Here is a 17,936-nt window from a genome sequence, read left to right as displayed (position 1 = left end):
TTTTTTGTTCCGCATAACGCTTAAAATATCACTTAGAATTTTTTTTTGGATCTACAAATAGACCGGTCGAATCAATTTTCAAATATACGTCAAATTAGCGGGCGGAAAATTTTAAAATTGAGCTTGCAGACGTCAGTTTTCTTAATCTACAATCCGCGTAGTTTAACCTGACGTGCTCGTTTTAATTTTTTAACCACTTTTGTGGTTGCATTTTAAATCAGCCTGAGTCTTTTAGCCGATCGATTTTTATTTCAAAATTTGATCAATACCTGTATATTTCCGAGAAGTTTATTTCACGTTGATCATTTTAATGCGTTTAGTTTATTTTTTGGGGCATTTTTTAGCCCAATTTTTATTCAATTTTTGTTCGATTATTTTTGTTCTTTTGCAAAAAAAATCGGAAGATTTATTTAAAATTATTTATATTTTCGTTTCGATTTTAATTTGTGTTTGTTTATTTTCAATTAAATTAGAGAAGATAAAATAGTTAATTTTTTAATTAAATGACCAATCATATTGTGACACTTATCCCTTTTTAATTTGTGAATTTAATTAAAATTTGGGCCACATGAAATTGACATGTGGCCTTGACAAAGATTTTTTTTCTCTTATTTCCTTTCTTCCCACATTTCTTTCTCTTTTTTCCTTCCCTTAATTTTTTTATTTTTTCTTGTTTTATAACACAAACTTTCCCTCTCTTCATCAGACAACATACCACCCTCAGGCTAACTCTCTCTAACGTCATTATCTACAAAAAAAAATCATCCTCTCATGTCTCCTCTCAACTAAAGAAACTCACCAACAAGAACCTACATGAACCTTTTTATTCATATCATCCACTTAAAACCATACAAGATCTTCTTCACCATCTGCGAGGAAACATCGTTGTCACGAAAACAACAACAATAACCCAGCTCATACAACCAGTGACAACACAAACACAACAATATCATCATCACTATCGGATCATCACCACCTTCATCAAACATCCGAAATCATCATACAAATCATCAACCCTTCACCATACACTATCATTCTCGCACCACAACAACCTTCTATCGCCATCAACCTCTTCTTTCTCTTTTTAATCTCCCTCCGCTGGCTGCTCACTCACACCTTCTTATCCACATAAAAAACAAAACTTCGGTCGCCCCTTTATCTCCTTCTTCTTCGCGAACAACGGTCCAACACCCAACATTTCCCTCTCCACCTCACATCATGAAATTGGGAACTCCATCTTCTTCTTTGTTTATCTCTGTCGGTGCTCAACTCACCCACCATCATCCACCAAAAAACCATCAAACGCCATGAACTTACACTCCCTTACCGTGTAATCATCAAACACCACCATCTCCCTCAAGAAAGCGCAGCAACCGCCGCGACTTTCAAACCGAAAACCTCCATGTGACATCCATCTTCTCCTTTCTTTCTATGGGGGTGAGGAGTTTTTGATAGTGATGTTTTTTTAGAAAGAACAACAAGGTTATGGAAAAGAAGAAAGTTTCGTGTTTGTTTTTTTTTTCATTTGTTTTTTGTAATGTATAGAGTTGTTTTTTTATTTGTTGACTAAATCTCCATGCCACATGTCAGGAAAGGAGTGGTTCTATTTAAAATTTCAAAATATCCTTTCTCTCAACCTAGATGTAAACTGCCCCTTATTTTTTTAATAATTTGTTTCATCTTATTTTATTTTTATTACTATTCTTATTATAATTATTATTATCTTAATCTGTTTATTATTATTATAATTACTATTACTATTTTTTTATTGTTAGTAATTATTATAATTAATACTATTATTATTGATAATTGTTAGTATTTAATTATTATTGATTATTATTTATTCAATAATAATAATAATAATTTTTTAATTTGTTGATTATTATTATTATTATTATTATTCATTATTATTGTTAAATTTCATTATTGATTATTGTTTGTTTTGTTTATTTATCATTATTATTTGTTTATTATTTTCATTTATAATTATTAGTATTATTAATGTTGATTATTATTGATTATTATTTATTCACTAATTATTATTATTATTATTTTATTTTATTTTGTTGATTATTATTATTATTACTATTATTATTATTATTGTTCATAATTATTGTTAAATTTTATTAATGATTATTGTTTGTTTTTAATTTTATTTATCATTATTATTTATTTACTATTGTCATTTATAATTATCGTTATTATTAATATTGATTGTTATTGATAATAATAATAATTATTATTTATTATCATTATTATTATTTTTATTGATTAATTAATGGTTTATTTTAATTATTAAATAGAAAAATTTGATTTATTTGTCTCATCGGTTTGTATGGCAACTTCGGAGTTAAAATTGAATTTAACTTCATAAATTGCTTAAGCGCATAGAGTTTTGTTGATCGGCCTTAGATAGGATGACTCCTACATGAATCATCTTACGATTGCTTAACATAACGCTAAATTATGTAGTTCAATTTTTATTTATTTATTTTGAGTCCCTTGGCTTTCTCTTGGGCCTTCTTACAACAAGATTCTCTTATTTTACAATTATCTTTTGAACTTGTACTGTTTAGTTATTGTGTTGTATCCCCATTCAACAAATTGTACCCCATTCTCGTAAAAGTGTAATAAGGTTACCGTTTTCAGCTATTCCATTGTATTAATTAATTATTAACTCAAGATTAAAATCAACCCTTTCAGAAAAGAATAAAAAATAACAAACACTCGATGCAACGTCGAGTCTTTTTCCCAAATCAAATTCGAATTGAATAAAAAACCGAGTATAACCCCTGCCACATCTAAATTCTTTTCATAAGTAAACTTCTGACACTTGATCCAACGTCAAGTTGTCTCCCTGTTTTTAAAAAAAAAATCACAATAAAAATGGAAGAAATTAATTAGGTTTAGACTTTCTCTTTTTTTGAATGTTAGGATACTGCTGTAGAGCTCCATGTTCGAACATTCGCCTTCCATATTAAAACATAATAATTACCAAAATTAGGTCATGTCTCTTATACAAGAAAAAGATTGATTTGGTATCGACCTTCTCTTTCTGATTATTTGGACATTGTAGTAGAGCTCCATGTCTAAATAATCGTCTTCCATTAATGAACTTTGACTTAACTCGCCACACATTTTTATAAATAAACTTTTTGATAAAAAGAGAGTAATTGGGCTTAGGCCTCTTCCTTTTCGGGCATATGAGTACTGCAGTAGAGCTCCCTGTTTTGATGTCTGTTTCCACTTAAAATATACTCAAACTCATCAAACTTTTTTTCCACCCTTGTGTGACCCCAAAAACCTTTTCAGAAACGAGAATGTTATATCCATTTTGACGCAAAACAGACAAAGACTTCATCCTCCAAGAGCGAGCAACAAGTAAATGTTTAACCGCTCAAATGCAATATAAGCATCACTCCTTAAAAGCAATTAATCCAGTAGTTCTCTTTTAGTAGAACTATGTAGCCTTGAGTTCTCCATAGCACTTGAAGATACGTAGGAGCAGGATTGAGAAATCTTGTCAGACACATTAATATTAAAAAACACCCCTTTAATAAAAAACGTCTTTCCTTTTTTTTCTATCTCTTTTCTCACTCGATAAGTAGAAGATCACAAACAATATCACACTAACACTCTCACACTAAACTAACTAAATGAGTCACATCGAGTACGATGAATATGGGGGGTGCAGATACTTTTCTCTTGCATAACTGACTCCCGAACCCGATTTGGTTGTGACAATAATTTCTTTTTTGTGTGAATTTTATCGATATTTTCCCTTTCCCTCTTTGGGAATAAATAAAGTTCGGTGGCGATTCTGTTTTGTTTATATTTCGAGTGTTCCTTACGCTCAGGTATTTTCCGCGCCGCGACCCAAAAATATTTTGGTAGACTATTCTCATTGATCATAGTTCTTGCCAACTCCTTTAAAATTTGATTTTTGTGTTCCATAACACCATTTTGCTGTGGAGTTCTAAGAGCGGAAAAATCATGTTCAATGCGATATTTATCACAATAATCTTCAAATAGGTGGTTTACGAATTCACCTCCATGATCACTCTGAATAGCAACTATGTTTGAGCTTAATTTGTTTTGGGATAACTTTGTAAAAGAAGTAAAAGCCGAAAAGGTCTCATCTTTACTACGCAAAAAGATAGTCCAACAAAATCTAGAGTAATCGTCTACTATAACAAAATCATAAGAATTTCCACCTAGGCTTTTTGTCCTAGGAGGACCAAAAAGATCCATATGGAGAATCTCACGGGGTCTAAAAGTTGAAACAATATTTTTGGATTTAAAGGAGACCATTGTTTGCTTTCCCATTTGGCATGCATCCCGTAGGTGATCTTTTGAAATTTTGATTTTCGGTAGAACGGTGACTAAATCTTTTGAGACCACTTTATTGAGTAAATCAAAATTAATATGAGCTAAGCATCTATGCCATAACCAAGAGCCATCACTCATGGTTACTAAACACTTAGTGCTTGTTAATGATACATTGTTCAAGTCAAGCATATAGGTGTTGTTAACCCTCAAGCCCTTAAACTAATAATCTTTCTTATCATTATTTTAAATTATGCAACAACTATTTGTAAAATTAATTTTATATCCTTTGTCGCATAGTTGACTGATGTTAAGCATACTATGTTTAAGACCTTCAACAAGTATTACATCAGAGATAATAGTAGAAGAGGGCTAACCTACACTACCTTTACCAAGTATTGCACCCTTGTTGTTATCTTCGTAGGTCACAAATCCTTTCTTCTTTGGCTTGAAGTCAATGAGTAGAGAAATGTCACCCGTCATATACCTTGAGAAACCACTATCAACAAACCACATTCTCTCTGTGGAGCCAAGACACTCAACTAACAATAATCAAATAAGAGTGATAGGTACCCAATTTTCATTAGATCCTTGAGGGTGAGTTGAAATATTTTTGTATTTGGGAAACCATTGAAACACACCTTTAGGAACCAAAAATCTCCTAAACTTGCATTTGACAATATTATGACTTTTCTTACAATAATAATGACAAGTTAAGTGACGATGGGAATGACTTTTGTTATTTGATTATTTTATTAAAAAAATTATACTTTTTGTATGGTTCATATAAAGGTATTTTGAATTTTGTTGGATCAACAATGAAAGTGACTTTTAGTTCTAAAGTCTTCCTCAATTTGGCATTTAGAGTATTAACCTCTTTTTACTTACCAAATGTGACAAGTTTCACAACCAAACCAAGAAGGTTTCTTATCCTCAACCCTATCCTTTTGAGCATCTAACATGGTTTGCTTAAGAGCTTCCATTTATTTTTCCGTTTCTAAAACTTTAGCTTCATAATATGAAAATATTCTCTTATTTGAAGCCGGACTTTTAAGAGCGTCTACAGCTTCACCATATAGATTCTCAAAAGCAGTTTGTAATTCATAATGAGACATTTCATTAATAGATTCATATTTAGAATGATTTACCTTTTTCTTCTTATGATGATGGGCCATGAGACAAAGATTTGCTTCTTCGTCACTTTCACTTGAGCTACCTATACTTGAGCATTCATTGTCACTATCCCAAGCTATGTATGTTCTTCTAGTCTTTCTAGATTTCTTGTACTTTCCCTTATCTTTATCATTCTTAAGTTGTGGATAATTCGGATGTAGTGTCCGAGTTTACCACAATTAAAATATGAACTCTTTGACTTTTATTTCTTATTCTCATCATGTTTCGAGGAGTCAACTTGTCTTCTAAAGTTGATGAGATTGTTGTCGGAGTGCTTTACTCTATTTCTCTTAATGTAGTTATGATATTTTTTAACAAACAATGCCATTTTCTCATTATCCAACTTATCATTATCACAAAATTCACTTTTATCATGCTCTCTTGTTGAGGACTTGGAACTAGAAGCTACAAAAGCATTGAACTTCTTTTCTACCTCTTTTTCTTTGTTCTTTTCTTTCTTAAAGTTCTCCACATACTTCTCTAAGCTAATGAGCTCTTGCTCATGTTCTTCAAGCTTTCCAAACAAAGTTGTAATGTCTAAAGTTAATAAATTGTTGGCTTCCTTGATGACGCTTACCTTAGGTTGTAATTTCCTATTAAGACATCTCAAAACTTTGTTAGTAGCAATATCATTGAAAACTGGCTTACCAAGCACATTCAAACAGTTTATAAGATAAGTGAATCTCTTTTGAATATCGGAAACGGTTTCACCATGCTTCATGTGAAAGAGTTCAAACACTTGATTTAAAGTGTTGATTCTAGCTTATATGACCTAATTTGTACCCTCATGGGTAACTTATAATAAGTCCCACACAGCTTTAGCGTTTTCGCAATGAGAGACACAATAATATTCATCAACTCCTAAAGTGGAGATTAGAATATTCCTTGCTCTCTAATCATAAGGCCACTTTTTATCATCTTTCGCATTCCATTGTGCTTCCGATTTAGGTATGGTAGCACCTTCCGCATTTGTCATAGTTATTTCAAATGGACCATTTTGGATGGCTTTCCATACATTCCTATCAACAGGGTTGATATGAATACATATACAATCCTTCCAATAACCATAGTTTTCGCCATTGAAAATCGGCTTTTTATTATACGCCCCATTTGCTTCGGAAGTTGTAATCTAATAAGCAAATTTGTAGTACAAGATAAACCGGTGCTCGCGATACCACTTGTTAGACGAGGGAAACGATCTAGGGGGGGGGGGGTGAATAGATCGCCAAATAAAATTTTTCTTATTAAATTTTTTTGTTTTAAAAGATATTTTTCTATGGCAAGCGAAAATGAATTTGAATCGACTCTCGTCTATCTGAACCGTTATTGGTAGGATAAGATATGCATATAAATCGTAATATAAAGTATGCCAAAGATGAGAAAATCCAATCAACAAATTCAATATAGTTTGTTTGAATATAAATCACACTTAAGATAAACAATTTCCAATGAGAAGTAAAATTAATATTTGACTAAGGAATTTTGTCGAACACTTGGCGTGCAGTAATTTTATCGAACACTTAGCGTGCAATAAACCAAGCTTGATTCTCTTTGTGTTAAAGTTACAATAAATCAATTGCAATGGTTTAGGCTTATTAACACTTATCTCTTTTTAATCTTTTCAAAGAGAGGAAAAGTTTTATAATGTGAGTCTATATTTGTTTTATGCTATTGTCTTTTGTGCAATATTCTAGGGGGAGCACAAGCAATTGAAGAAAAACATTGATCATGTTCTTCTTTTGCTTGAAGTCGACTCAATTCCAAGTGAAAGCTTGACAAGCATAAAAAAGGGAGAAATTGAAGTTACATATCTCTGATACATTAAAAGGGAGACCCCATGTGATTTTGTTGCTTGTCTCTTAAGCTTTACTTTTAACTTAATTTTATATTTGGGTCTCCTATTTGATTGCGCATTTTTAAGATTAAGTTTTGGATTCATATTTTAGCATGCATAATTCAATTTGTTTGTGTTTGAGTATGAACATTATGCTTTAAGTCAATTAGTCGAGTTTTTGGAACAAGAACCATAATTGAGATTGACTAAAGTCACGTCAAAGATAGAATCTCAAAACATCTTTGAAAATATGGATTTTTGAGATTTTGAATGTGTGGTTCGAATCACAAATCCTTGAGTCGAATCAAACAAGACAGAGAGGAACCATAATTTTATATAAACTTATGAGTCAAATCATAACTTGCGCTTGATTCAAATCATGCAATTTGTCAGTCGAATCACAACTTGTACATGAGTCGAAACACTACTCCTTCTTTAGCCACTGCCAAGTTTGAGTCGAATCATGATCAAACCATGACTCGAATCATGACCAATGTAAGTCGAATCATGCCATAGTCTTGGCTTAAATCATAGAAAATGGGTATTTCTTTAAGTGTTGATCTTGTTCCACATTTCTTTGCCACTTGACTCAAATCAACAAATGTTCTTGACTCGAACCAAACATGATTTTTTCACTTCTTTTTGTGCTTCATCTCTAACACATATAAATCATTTTTAATCTCAAACCTTTCACAATGTTAGAAAACACATTCTTTCATTGATGATTTGAAAACTCACAAACCACTTGCTCTTGCATTTTCAAAATGGTTTTGAATATTTCTTGAACACTTTCAAATGATTTCTTTCATCTTTTATCTCATTCTTTTTCATTGTTGTATGGATCTGAATCTTATCTTGAGAGAACCGTGATTGATTGAGGATATTCATTTTGGATTTAACGTTTCTTTGAAGATTTGTTTAAGATATCAAAGGTTTGCAAGAGAGTGTGGTGTTGCAACTGGTTGTGAAAATTCCAGTGAAAAAAAATAAGGTTCTTCTCTCCAGGTTGACCTTGGTAGTGCTGTGTGGAGGCCTGTAAACATGGTATGAGGTCTTTCCGATCTTCGGACAAACCAACACTCAAGATACTAGCTGGATTGTGTGGAAATTACCGCATACGGAGACTTAGGAGCAGGTTGTTGGGTTTGAAAGAGTCAAGAAGCAATCTAGAGTAGATTTCACGTAGAGTTCAGTTCGTGGAGCTATGTACAAGTCAGGATCCAGAATAGAAAAAATTTTATTTTCAACATTTATTTATGAACTAGTTATTGTACGAACTCTTGTAATACTGTTGCAAATCATAGTCGAAGACCAACAAATTTTCAATGGGCAAACATTGGAGAGTGGATTAAGCATAAAACGAGGACGAACGTGCCAAACCACTCTAAATCCCGATGTATAGTCTCTCTCTCATTTAATTCCGTAGTTGATCGCATGATTAGGTAGTTTCTATTGCTTTCTAGAATTGCATGCTGATAAGTTTATCTGTAAGTAACAAATTATTGTATAAATTGTAAGTTTTGTTAGAATTGGTAATTCAACATTGTCTTAGTGTAGATTAAGTCTGAAGACTTTGATAGTAAAATCTTATACGTGATTAAAAATCATAGGATAACACATCTTGAGGAATTGAACGATTTTACAATTCGATTACTTTGTACTTTGGTGGAATTCAAGAGTTCATTTTGATACATTGTAAACTCATTAAATACATTTGTAAATCTCACAATATAAACATAATCTCTTTTACGCAGAATTTATTTTTAACAGACCCGATAAACTATATTTTCGAAACCATGTTAAAAATCTTTTTAAATCAAATTTTTAACTTGAAAGTCTTTCCATGGTCGACATTTTTTTCACCACACTTATTCTATGTTCTAGTATGTAATAATAATAATAATAATAATAATAATAATAATAATAATAATAATAATAATAATAATAATAATAATAATAATAATATTATTATTATTATTATTATTATTATAATATTATATTATAATATTATTATTTTTATTATTACTATTAAATAATATTATAGTATCATTTTATTTTGGTCAATTTGACTTATATTTTGCGATCATAGTTTTATTTTATCTTGGTCAATTTGAATTATATTTGTAATTATAGTAATGCTAATAATATTAACTATTACTATTTTTACTAAATTATTACATAAAATTTTTTAGCGAAAAACTATAACGGTTAGTTTTATTATTATTATTTAGGTCGGCGTAGTTAATTTCCCGTGGGGGCATTGGCCAGATTAATTTTAAGTTTCAACCATAGGTGGTTGGATCATACTAATAGATGGTTAGCTTTATCAAATTTACCTAATTTACCTAATTTATAAAATTGATCTCTATTTAAAATTTAAAGAGTTTTAATTTTTTTAAATATTTTTATTTAACATTAACGATGTTTTCATTTTGTAAACAATATATTTTTTTTGTAAAATATGATAAATATTGTATATAAATCTATAATAAAACTTTATAGATTTAATGTAAGTTAAAAAATAAAATCTCATCAATTTTTTATGAAAAAATTGAGAGGGATAAAAACTTTTTGAATTTAAAATTAAAAAATTAATTTCGTAAATTAGATAAAATTAAAGGACCAAAATATCTCATCAATTTTCTATAAAAAATATGAGAGAAGATTAAAATTACTTAAATTTAAATTAATTTTATGAATGATATAAAATTAGAGGATCAAAATTAAAATTTAGCCAAAAATTTATTTACATAACTATACTTAAAAAGAGAGTAATTCAGGACTTAAAAAGTTATAATAAAGAAAAAATAAACAATATATATATATATATATATATATATATATATATATATATATATATATATATATATATATATATATATATATATATATATATATGATGGTTGGAAATTACATCCTTTAATTTCAGAAACACTTTTAGTCTCATAAATCAAATATTAAAAATTGAAGAGCGAATAAAATGATGAAAATATCTTTTAATTTATTTACAAATTTAAATTCAAGTTCAACATATTAGTGTAATTTTTTTTTAAAAATAGTTTAGTAGGTCTATTGTGGTATTTTCCGAATTAATTTACACAAATTGTATGTAGAAGATTTGTGTAGATTAGTTTCTAAATAACTAAATACTTCATTAGTCTTATATTACAATTTTTACACTTTTAATATAATTATTAATAGTGTTGATTTCAATAATAAAATGAGTTTTATTTAATAAAATAATTTATTTATAATAGATAGTGAAAAAGTTACATGAGTTAAAATATAATTAATAATAGTAAGTGAATTGAAAAAATAATAAATACACATTGAAATTTTAAAAGAATAAATAACTTGAGACAAAGAAATTAAGAAATTTGACATTGATTACTATTTTATATTTATAAAATGTCAATTTATTTTAATATTTCACTAATAATTATTAATAAATTTATTTTAGTAAATAATATTAAATTCATTATATAAATTAGTATATTTAATTTTATTAAAGAGATAAGAATATCCTCAACAATATTTTCTTTGCATATAATATATGATAAGTTTGACTATTTGAGATATATTGAAAAAAAATAATAGTACCTTTATTGTTAATATCTTTAATAAGTAGTATTTGTGTATTTATTACTATTATAAATAAAAAATGAAGAATATTAAATTGAGAATGATGTATATTATATTAATTATATGATATAATAAATATAATTAAATTAACATTAAAAATTAAAAGTATTACTTATTTTATAATAATTTATTTCTGTAAATTGGTTGATTACTATAAAAAAAGAAAATACTTAATACAATACTGGATAGATAAGATAATTAAAAAGATTGTAAATAAAAATAATTAACTATAAACATATGAAATATGATTATTAATTTTATTTAGTTTTTTAAATTATTATTTATTTTTATTTAGTTGTTTTCTAGTTTAATTATTTTCATTTAATTTTGTCTAAAGACTTTTGTTTCATTGACTAGTGTTTTGAGAGTAATAATATTAAGGATCGGTTTGATAAAATAAAAATATTAATTTTTTATTTTAAATTTTTATCTTTTTAATTTATATTAATAAAAAATTCTCTTTGATAAGTGATTTATAATTGATAATTTTTAGTTTTTTTATTAGTTTATGATTTTTTTCTCAAAATTATTTAAAAGTAGGTTTTGAATTTATAAATCTTTATTTTTTTTCTTTTATAATTCTTATTATTTTAACTAAAACTCATTTTTAGTATTAGTCATTTTTAATCTTTATAATATACTAAAATTAAAAATAATATAAATATATTTGAAATACATTGAATAGAAAAATTCAAATTTGTATTTAAAAAAATCATGAAATTTTTCCCTACTTTTGTCTTCGATATTTTCATTCCATTTTCCTCCTTTCTTTTCCTATACCTATTTCAACCTTAATCTCTAGTATTTCTCACTCCTACACTATTATATTATATTTAAAATATGGATTTAATTAATATACATCAAAAAAATATAAAAAGATTTTATACCGTCAGTGATTCTATCGGTCGGATATTAAAATAAGTTTGACTTTTATTTTAAAAACCTATAAAATAATACAAACGGGTGATCGATAGTGTAAATCTTTATACACCGACAGTGCATAGTAATTAATCTTTTAAAATATATTATATTTTATCTTTGATATTATGTTTTATTTTAAATATATATTTAAAATTGTTTAGATACGTTCATTATTATATTGAATTTTAAATAAAAATTAATTTTAAAATAATAATATATAAAAGATAATATAATGACTAAATTTTAATTAAAAATATCCTTTTATTCTATTTCTATTTATCAATTATACTATTAAACACTTCAATTAATTTATTAACTATTAATTAATATCAATTAATTATTTATCATCGGCTATAAAAGATTGAGTATCAATCCTCCAACTATAAATTACTAAATAATTAATCAACTATTTTTACAAAACAAACCTTACATACAAATAGATTTTACTTATATTTTGGACGACCAATTTTATCTTATTTTTTATTTGCATTTGAGTTGGAAGTGCTTCATTCATTGTATTACATTACAAAAAAAAAATTGCTTCAAATGAATGTATTTATTAATTTTAAAAGTAATTTTCCCTCCATTTATGTCATTTAATTAACACAATATACACTATTTCCAAAATATTATATTATATTTTATATTTATGATAATAAAAAAATACACAAACATAAATAACTAATAAAAATAATTTAGCCAAATTGTCACTCCCTCATAGCAAACAAACAATTTTCACAATATTTTAGAAATTTAATTAATTAAAAATATTATTTTTTATATTTTATATAAAACTTAAATTTAATTTTGTAAGATAGATAAAGTAGCTCAACTCGTAAATAGTAATTGAGTTAAATATGTGTAAATTTTTGGTTCAGAGTTTGAAAATCAACGATAATATTTATTTGTATTTATGCATAAATATAAATAAATTGTTGATATTTATAAATTAATAATTTTTATAAAAAAATAAATAAATTTAATTTAATAAATTCTTATTTTTATGTTATTGAAAAAAAATCAGTCAACTATCAACATTAATCATTTTTAAATTAAAAAAAATATATATTAAAAAATATTAAATAATTCAAAAGTAATTGACTTTAATTTATAACAATAACAAATAGTATTTAAAACATCTTTTTATCTTTCTTTTATATCACTTTTTTAAAACAAATCAAATGAAATTCATTTGAAACTAGAGGGACTAGTAGGTAATTTCCACCCCACATACGGGGTTAACACTTAACCGCACATACAAACAAGCCCTTACTCTTGTAAATAATAATATAAATACTATATACTATACTAACGAAAATGAAGCATTAGATTCTCATTTCATTTGCATTCCAAAACCCAAAACCCAGAGACTGTAAGAGCCAACAAACACATTTCACACACTCTCAAAACAATTCTCACCCAAAGCTAATTCGTTTTCTTCTCCATTGCTGCTCAAATCTTCAAACTACTCCAGGTATACACATTTGCTTCAAAATTCTTATTAATTTCTCTTTTAATTTTGGTTTTCAGCCATTGAAACCCGTTTCTTAGTTCTTAGTATTTTATTGGATTCATTGCTGCACTTGTTTTCCATTGCAATGTTTCTGTTGATTCTAACTTGTTTTTTCTCACTTCTTGATCTTGCTCAAGATTAGGATTTCCAACTCGATGTTTTTGCATTGGTGTTAATTTTTGTATCAATTTTCTGTTCCCAATTTTTTTTTTTGTGTTCACAGTTTTTTTATTTTATTTGTTTACAATCTTGTGTTCCCAATTTTTTTTTGTTTACTGTTTTTTTCTAGTCATTCATTTGTTGATAGAGGTTTGGATTGATTTGATAGGAAAAAGGTAGAATAATGGCTGAAGAAATGGATAAAACTGGTGATTATGAACAAGGTAGTAATTGCAAGAGAAAATTAAATCATGAGTTTTCGATGGTTCCGGACGACCGTTCCTCGAATGTGGACGGTGATTTCTCTCTCTATGGATTTACGAATCTGCCAGACTTAAATGAATTTGATCCGTCGGGATTGGATTTAGATTGTTATACTGAAGAACCGCAAGTGCGCGTGCTCGAGGTTGAGGATTGGAAGGATCCTATGGCAACTAAGCTTGAGGAGTTACTGATGAGTAATTTGGATTCAATTTTCAGAAATGCAGTCAGAAAGGTTGTTGATTTAGGTTACAGTCAAGAAATGGTTGAATCGGCTCTTTCAAGGAAGGCCTTATACGCAGAAGGAGACCCTCTCATGAATATTGTATGCTACACAGTGAAAAATTTGAAGGAAAAATGTAGTGAGAATATTGCAGAATTTGAATTTCAAAACTTTAAGCAGTTACTGCATTATTTTTTGGTAGAGATGATTGGCATACTTCGCGAACTAATGCCCTCCATAACTGTAACTGAAGCGATGTGGGAGTTGCTGATACATGATTTGAGTATTATGCGTGTCATTAGAGCAGAAGATCAGTCGAGTGATGCTTCTAGCGAGCAAAGCTCCGACAAGTCTTCCGTTCCCCCATCAAAGCCAGAGGTTCAAAGTGTTGATGTAGTTTCAGACTCCAGTTTGACAACTAGCCAAAAGGGCTCTCAGGAAAGTAAATCAGGATCTAATTCCAAGCTGAATAGTAGAAAAGAACTTGCATTAGCACTTAGGCAGAAGTTCATTCACATGGAGAAAACTAAAGCTTGTGGAAAAGGGGGTGTTAAATTAGCTAAGCTTACTAGCGTAAGTGGTTTGATTGTTGAAAAAAGACTTAAGCCACAATGTGAAATTCCGAATCAGAAAATGAAACGCGGCTCCTCAAGTACAAAAGGAGTTGGTAAAGCAGAAAAAGGAGTTAGTATAGCAGGCGTATGCCATGTTTCAACCAATGATGATTCAGCTTTACCTGAAGGATGTAGTCTCCCAACGGAAATAATCAAACCAAAACCTAAGCTATGCTCCTCTGTCACTCAAAAGGTTCTAAATTACTGTGCTCGTATTCCTTTTGACAAGATTTCGGGCAAGTATATCCCAAGGGATGAGAAGGACGGACAAATTTTGAAATTAGTTTCTCGAGCGCAAGAATTGCAGGATGAGCTACAACGCTGGAATGACTGGACGAATAAGAAGGTTATGCAGGTAGCTGATAGGCTTCGCAAGATTCAGGCTGAGTCTAAATCTCTGAAAAACGAAATGGAAGCATATAGAAAAGAAAGGAAAGCTTTAGAGGAGAATGCTGAGAAAAGGATCACTGAAGTGGAGAATGCTACTGAAAATAATAAAAAACAAATTCAGAGTGCTGCTTCTTCCATATTCATTCTAGAGACAAAAAAATCATTGCTAGAGAAGGAGTTGGAGTCTGCTAGGTTGTTGGCTGAACAGTCTATGGCAACCCATCAAGAAGCACTAGAGAGAGAGCGGATGGCTATTCAGCAAGCTCAGTCATGGAAATCAGAGAAGGGGTTGCTTCAAGATGAACTTGAGAAAGAGAAGCAAACATTATCTAAGCTGCAACAGGAGATAGAAAAGGGGAAAAATGTTCTAGCCAATACTGAGGTACGTAAAATGTATGACAACTAATATGAAGAAATATTTGAGTAAAATCTCTGGAGTTTACTCAAATAGATTAGTGTTAAATAAGTTTTTTGTCCCTATACGTATACATATTTTCAACTTTAGCCCCTCTAATTTTTTTTCTTTATGTTTGGTCCTTGCTGTTTAAGGTAGTGGAAATGTACAAAGGGACTAAAACTACAAGATATGTATTTATTGAGACCAAAAACTTGAGTTTTTGGTCGCTAAAAATATATCATCTTTCACTTTTAGTTCCTTCACACCGTATTACATTTAACATTTTAACGGCGAAGACCAAAATGGCTGATAAAAAAACATCTGGAGGACCAATGTTTAAAGAAATTTTTTTAGAGGGACTAAAACATAAAATAATAAATATATATATAGAGAGAGAGAGCCAAAAACGTTACTTAACCCAATGTATTATCTTAAAATAAATTTAAATGACTTTTTTGCCTAATGACTTTTTTGCTACTTCTCAACCAATTAAAATAAATTTAACCAGTGCTTTGCATTTCTTTAGATTTTTCCTAGGACAAGCCATGGTATATGCATAACTTTACTGTTTAAACTTCTTGGTTTACTTGATCAAAACTAGAATCTGAATGAGCCAAATAGGAACAGGGCAAGGCCAATAGTTTATCGCCCATGTCTTCCTGTGTAGAACATCATTACTTTTGCATTTATATATCACAAGTTACTTGTTAAATAATATCGGATTTCTGTTTAATTAATGGCCAAATTGTTTACAATTGACACTCAAATAGCTTCTGTACTTCCTTACTTAAGTGGTGGAAACATTACAGGGTAGAGTCAAAAAGGAGAAAGCTAAGACAGAAAAGATCCTTGCACAGGCTGCATACTTTAGAAAAGAAAGAGAACAATACGAAGCCCGCATGAAGGCTGAGGAGGATGCCATTAGAAAGAAGGCAGCTAGTGAACTGCAGGAATATGTGGAAAGCATGGTAAAGCTCGAGAATGAGATTGCTAAGCTGAGACTCAAATCTAATTCCAATAAAAGTATTTCATCTGTGGTGAAAGAAAACAAGAAATCTGAGACGGCTACAACGGGGAGCTCGGAAGGTGGAAAATTGTTGAAGCGGGAGCACGAGTGTGTCATGTGTCTCTCAGAGGAGAGGTCGGTTGTTTTTCTGCCATGCGCACATCAGGTTTTGTGTCCGACATGCAATGAGCTCCATGAGAAGCAAGGGATGAAGGAATGCCCTTCATGTAGGACCCCAATTGAGTTTAGGATTCATGCCAAATTTCTTGGGCAGCAGTAGATATAGACATTCCTTAGTGGATAGGAATTGTGAAGAAGCGTTGAAGTTAGTTCAGAGGGTTCTCCAAGGAGGTTCGTTTTGAAGGTAGTTTAAACCATTATGGCGGCTACATTTTTATCTTAAAAGCTTTATGTTTTGAGACTGAATTAGTTCCTAGTCCGTGTCTCCCCTTTACCCCAAAATAGGAAAATAAAACAGAAAGAGAAACAGCATAGACAAAGAAATAATTGTCCTTTGAGACAGTTATGTGTAAATTTTTTACAGTGAATTTCAATAGCAAAGAGAAACTTGATCGATTTGGTTCTTCTATATCATGTTTGGAAATGTACAAATAAGTGCGTTATGCAAGTTTGGCCGTTCATTTTCAATAGCTCTCTATCTATCCCTATTTTGTTTGTGCAGGTTGCCATGAGAGGCTCAAGGAAAGATATCCAAACTCCATCACTTGACTTTGAAGTGCATAATAATATTTTAATGGGGACCATCTATTTGTCTTTCCATGAAATATTAGTGTACACCCTTTCAGATCTTGGATATGTTCAATGATGAGTGGGTGCATGCCAAACATATTATTACGAAGAATAGCAACGTCATTGAGCGAGGGCAAGACAAACTCTCAAAATCTAACACATTCTAACCATGGCAACAAAGGGTCTTGTAAATATTTGTTACAGCTAAACAATGACAAAATATGACTTCTATTTGATTTGTCATATTTAAACAACACAAGGCTTCTTAAAATTTTAAATTTAAAACGATCATGACGATGATGTTAGTAAAGAAAGTTCTATTAGGGATGATATCAAGCAATTACGTCATATAAGAGTGATATAGGGCCGGCATTTTAAGAGTAGCAGTCCTATCTAGGGGGCCATTGCATGGTTGTCTTGTTTTTAAGGAGGAAATTTACCGGAGATACCCTGATCTAACGGTTCGGAATTTCTTAATATATTTTATATATTATTTAGACAATACGTCAAAAATACTATAAAAAAATGTTTAGAGATATATTTCCAAAAACGCTCATTTCTGATTTAACGTTAAAATATTCTAGAGATGTATATTTAAAGAGAATAATTCTCCTTTCTTATTTCTAAAAAAAACTCAAAAGTTTATCAAACTCTCAAAAAACTTTTCATCAACCAAGTCCAAAATCAAACAACCAAGCTCAAATGATCTTCAATCAACATCAAAGAC

At 29.5% G+C, this 17,936-nt stretch overlaps 1 protein-coding gene across 1 annotated transcript; it reads left to right on the top strand.

Moving 5' to 3' along the window:
• The first annotated feature begins 13,202 nt into the window (after positions 1-13,202).
• Positions 13,203-17,035, top strand: LOC127094986 (putative E3 ubiquitin-protein ligase RF4). Its single transcript, XM_051033742.1, has 3 exons — positions 13,203-13,370; positions 13,738-15,438; positions 16,263-17,035. The coding sequence occupies exons 2-3, from the start codon at positions 13,753-13,755 to the stop codon at positions 16,737-16,739; spliced, it is 2,163 nt and encodes a 720-aa protein (XP_050889699.1). The 5' UTR covers positions 13,203-13,370; positions 13,738-13,752; the 3' UTR covers positions 16,740-17,035.
• The last annotated feature ends 901 nt before the right edge of the window (positions 17,036-17,936 follow it).

Source organism: Lathyrus oleraceus, chromosome 6, assembly GCF_024323335.1.
Source record: "Lathyrus oleraceus cultivar Zhongwan6 chromosome 6, CAAS_Psat_ZW6_1.0, whole genome shotgun sequence".
Taxonomy (NCBI): Eukaryota; Viridiplantae; Streptophyta; class Magnoliopsida; order Fabales; family Fabaceae; genus Lathyrus; species Lathyrus oleraceus.
The sequence above is the reverse complement of the archived record's forward strand: the minus strand, read 5'-3'. Positions and strand labels throughout refer to the sequence as shown.

What these genes read in the sequence shown, in the direction of transcription:
- LOC127094986 (XM_051033742.1), top strand. Translation starts at nt 13,753, where the DNA reads ATGGCTGAAGAAATGGATAAAACTGGTGATTATGAACAAGGTAGTAAT. An exon ending in ATGTTCTAGCCAATACTGAG is followed by an intron (nt 15,439 to 16,262) that starts GTACGTAAAATG and finishes GAAACATTACAG; the next exon opens with GGTAGAGTCAAAAAGGAGAA.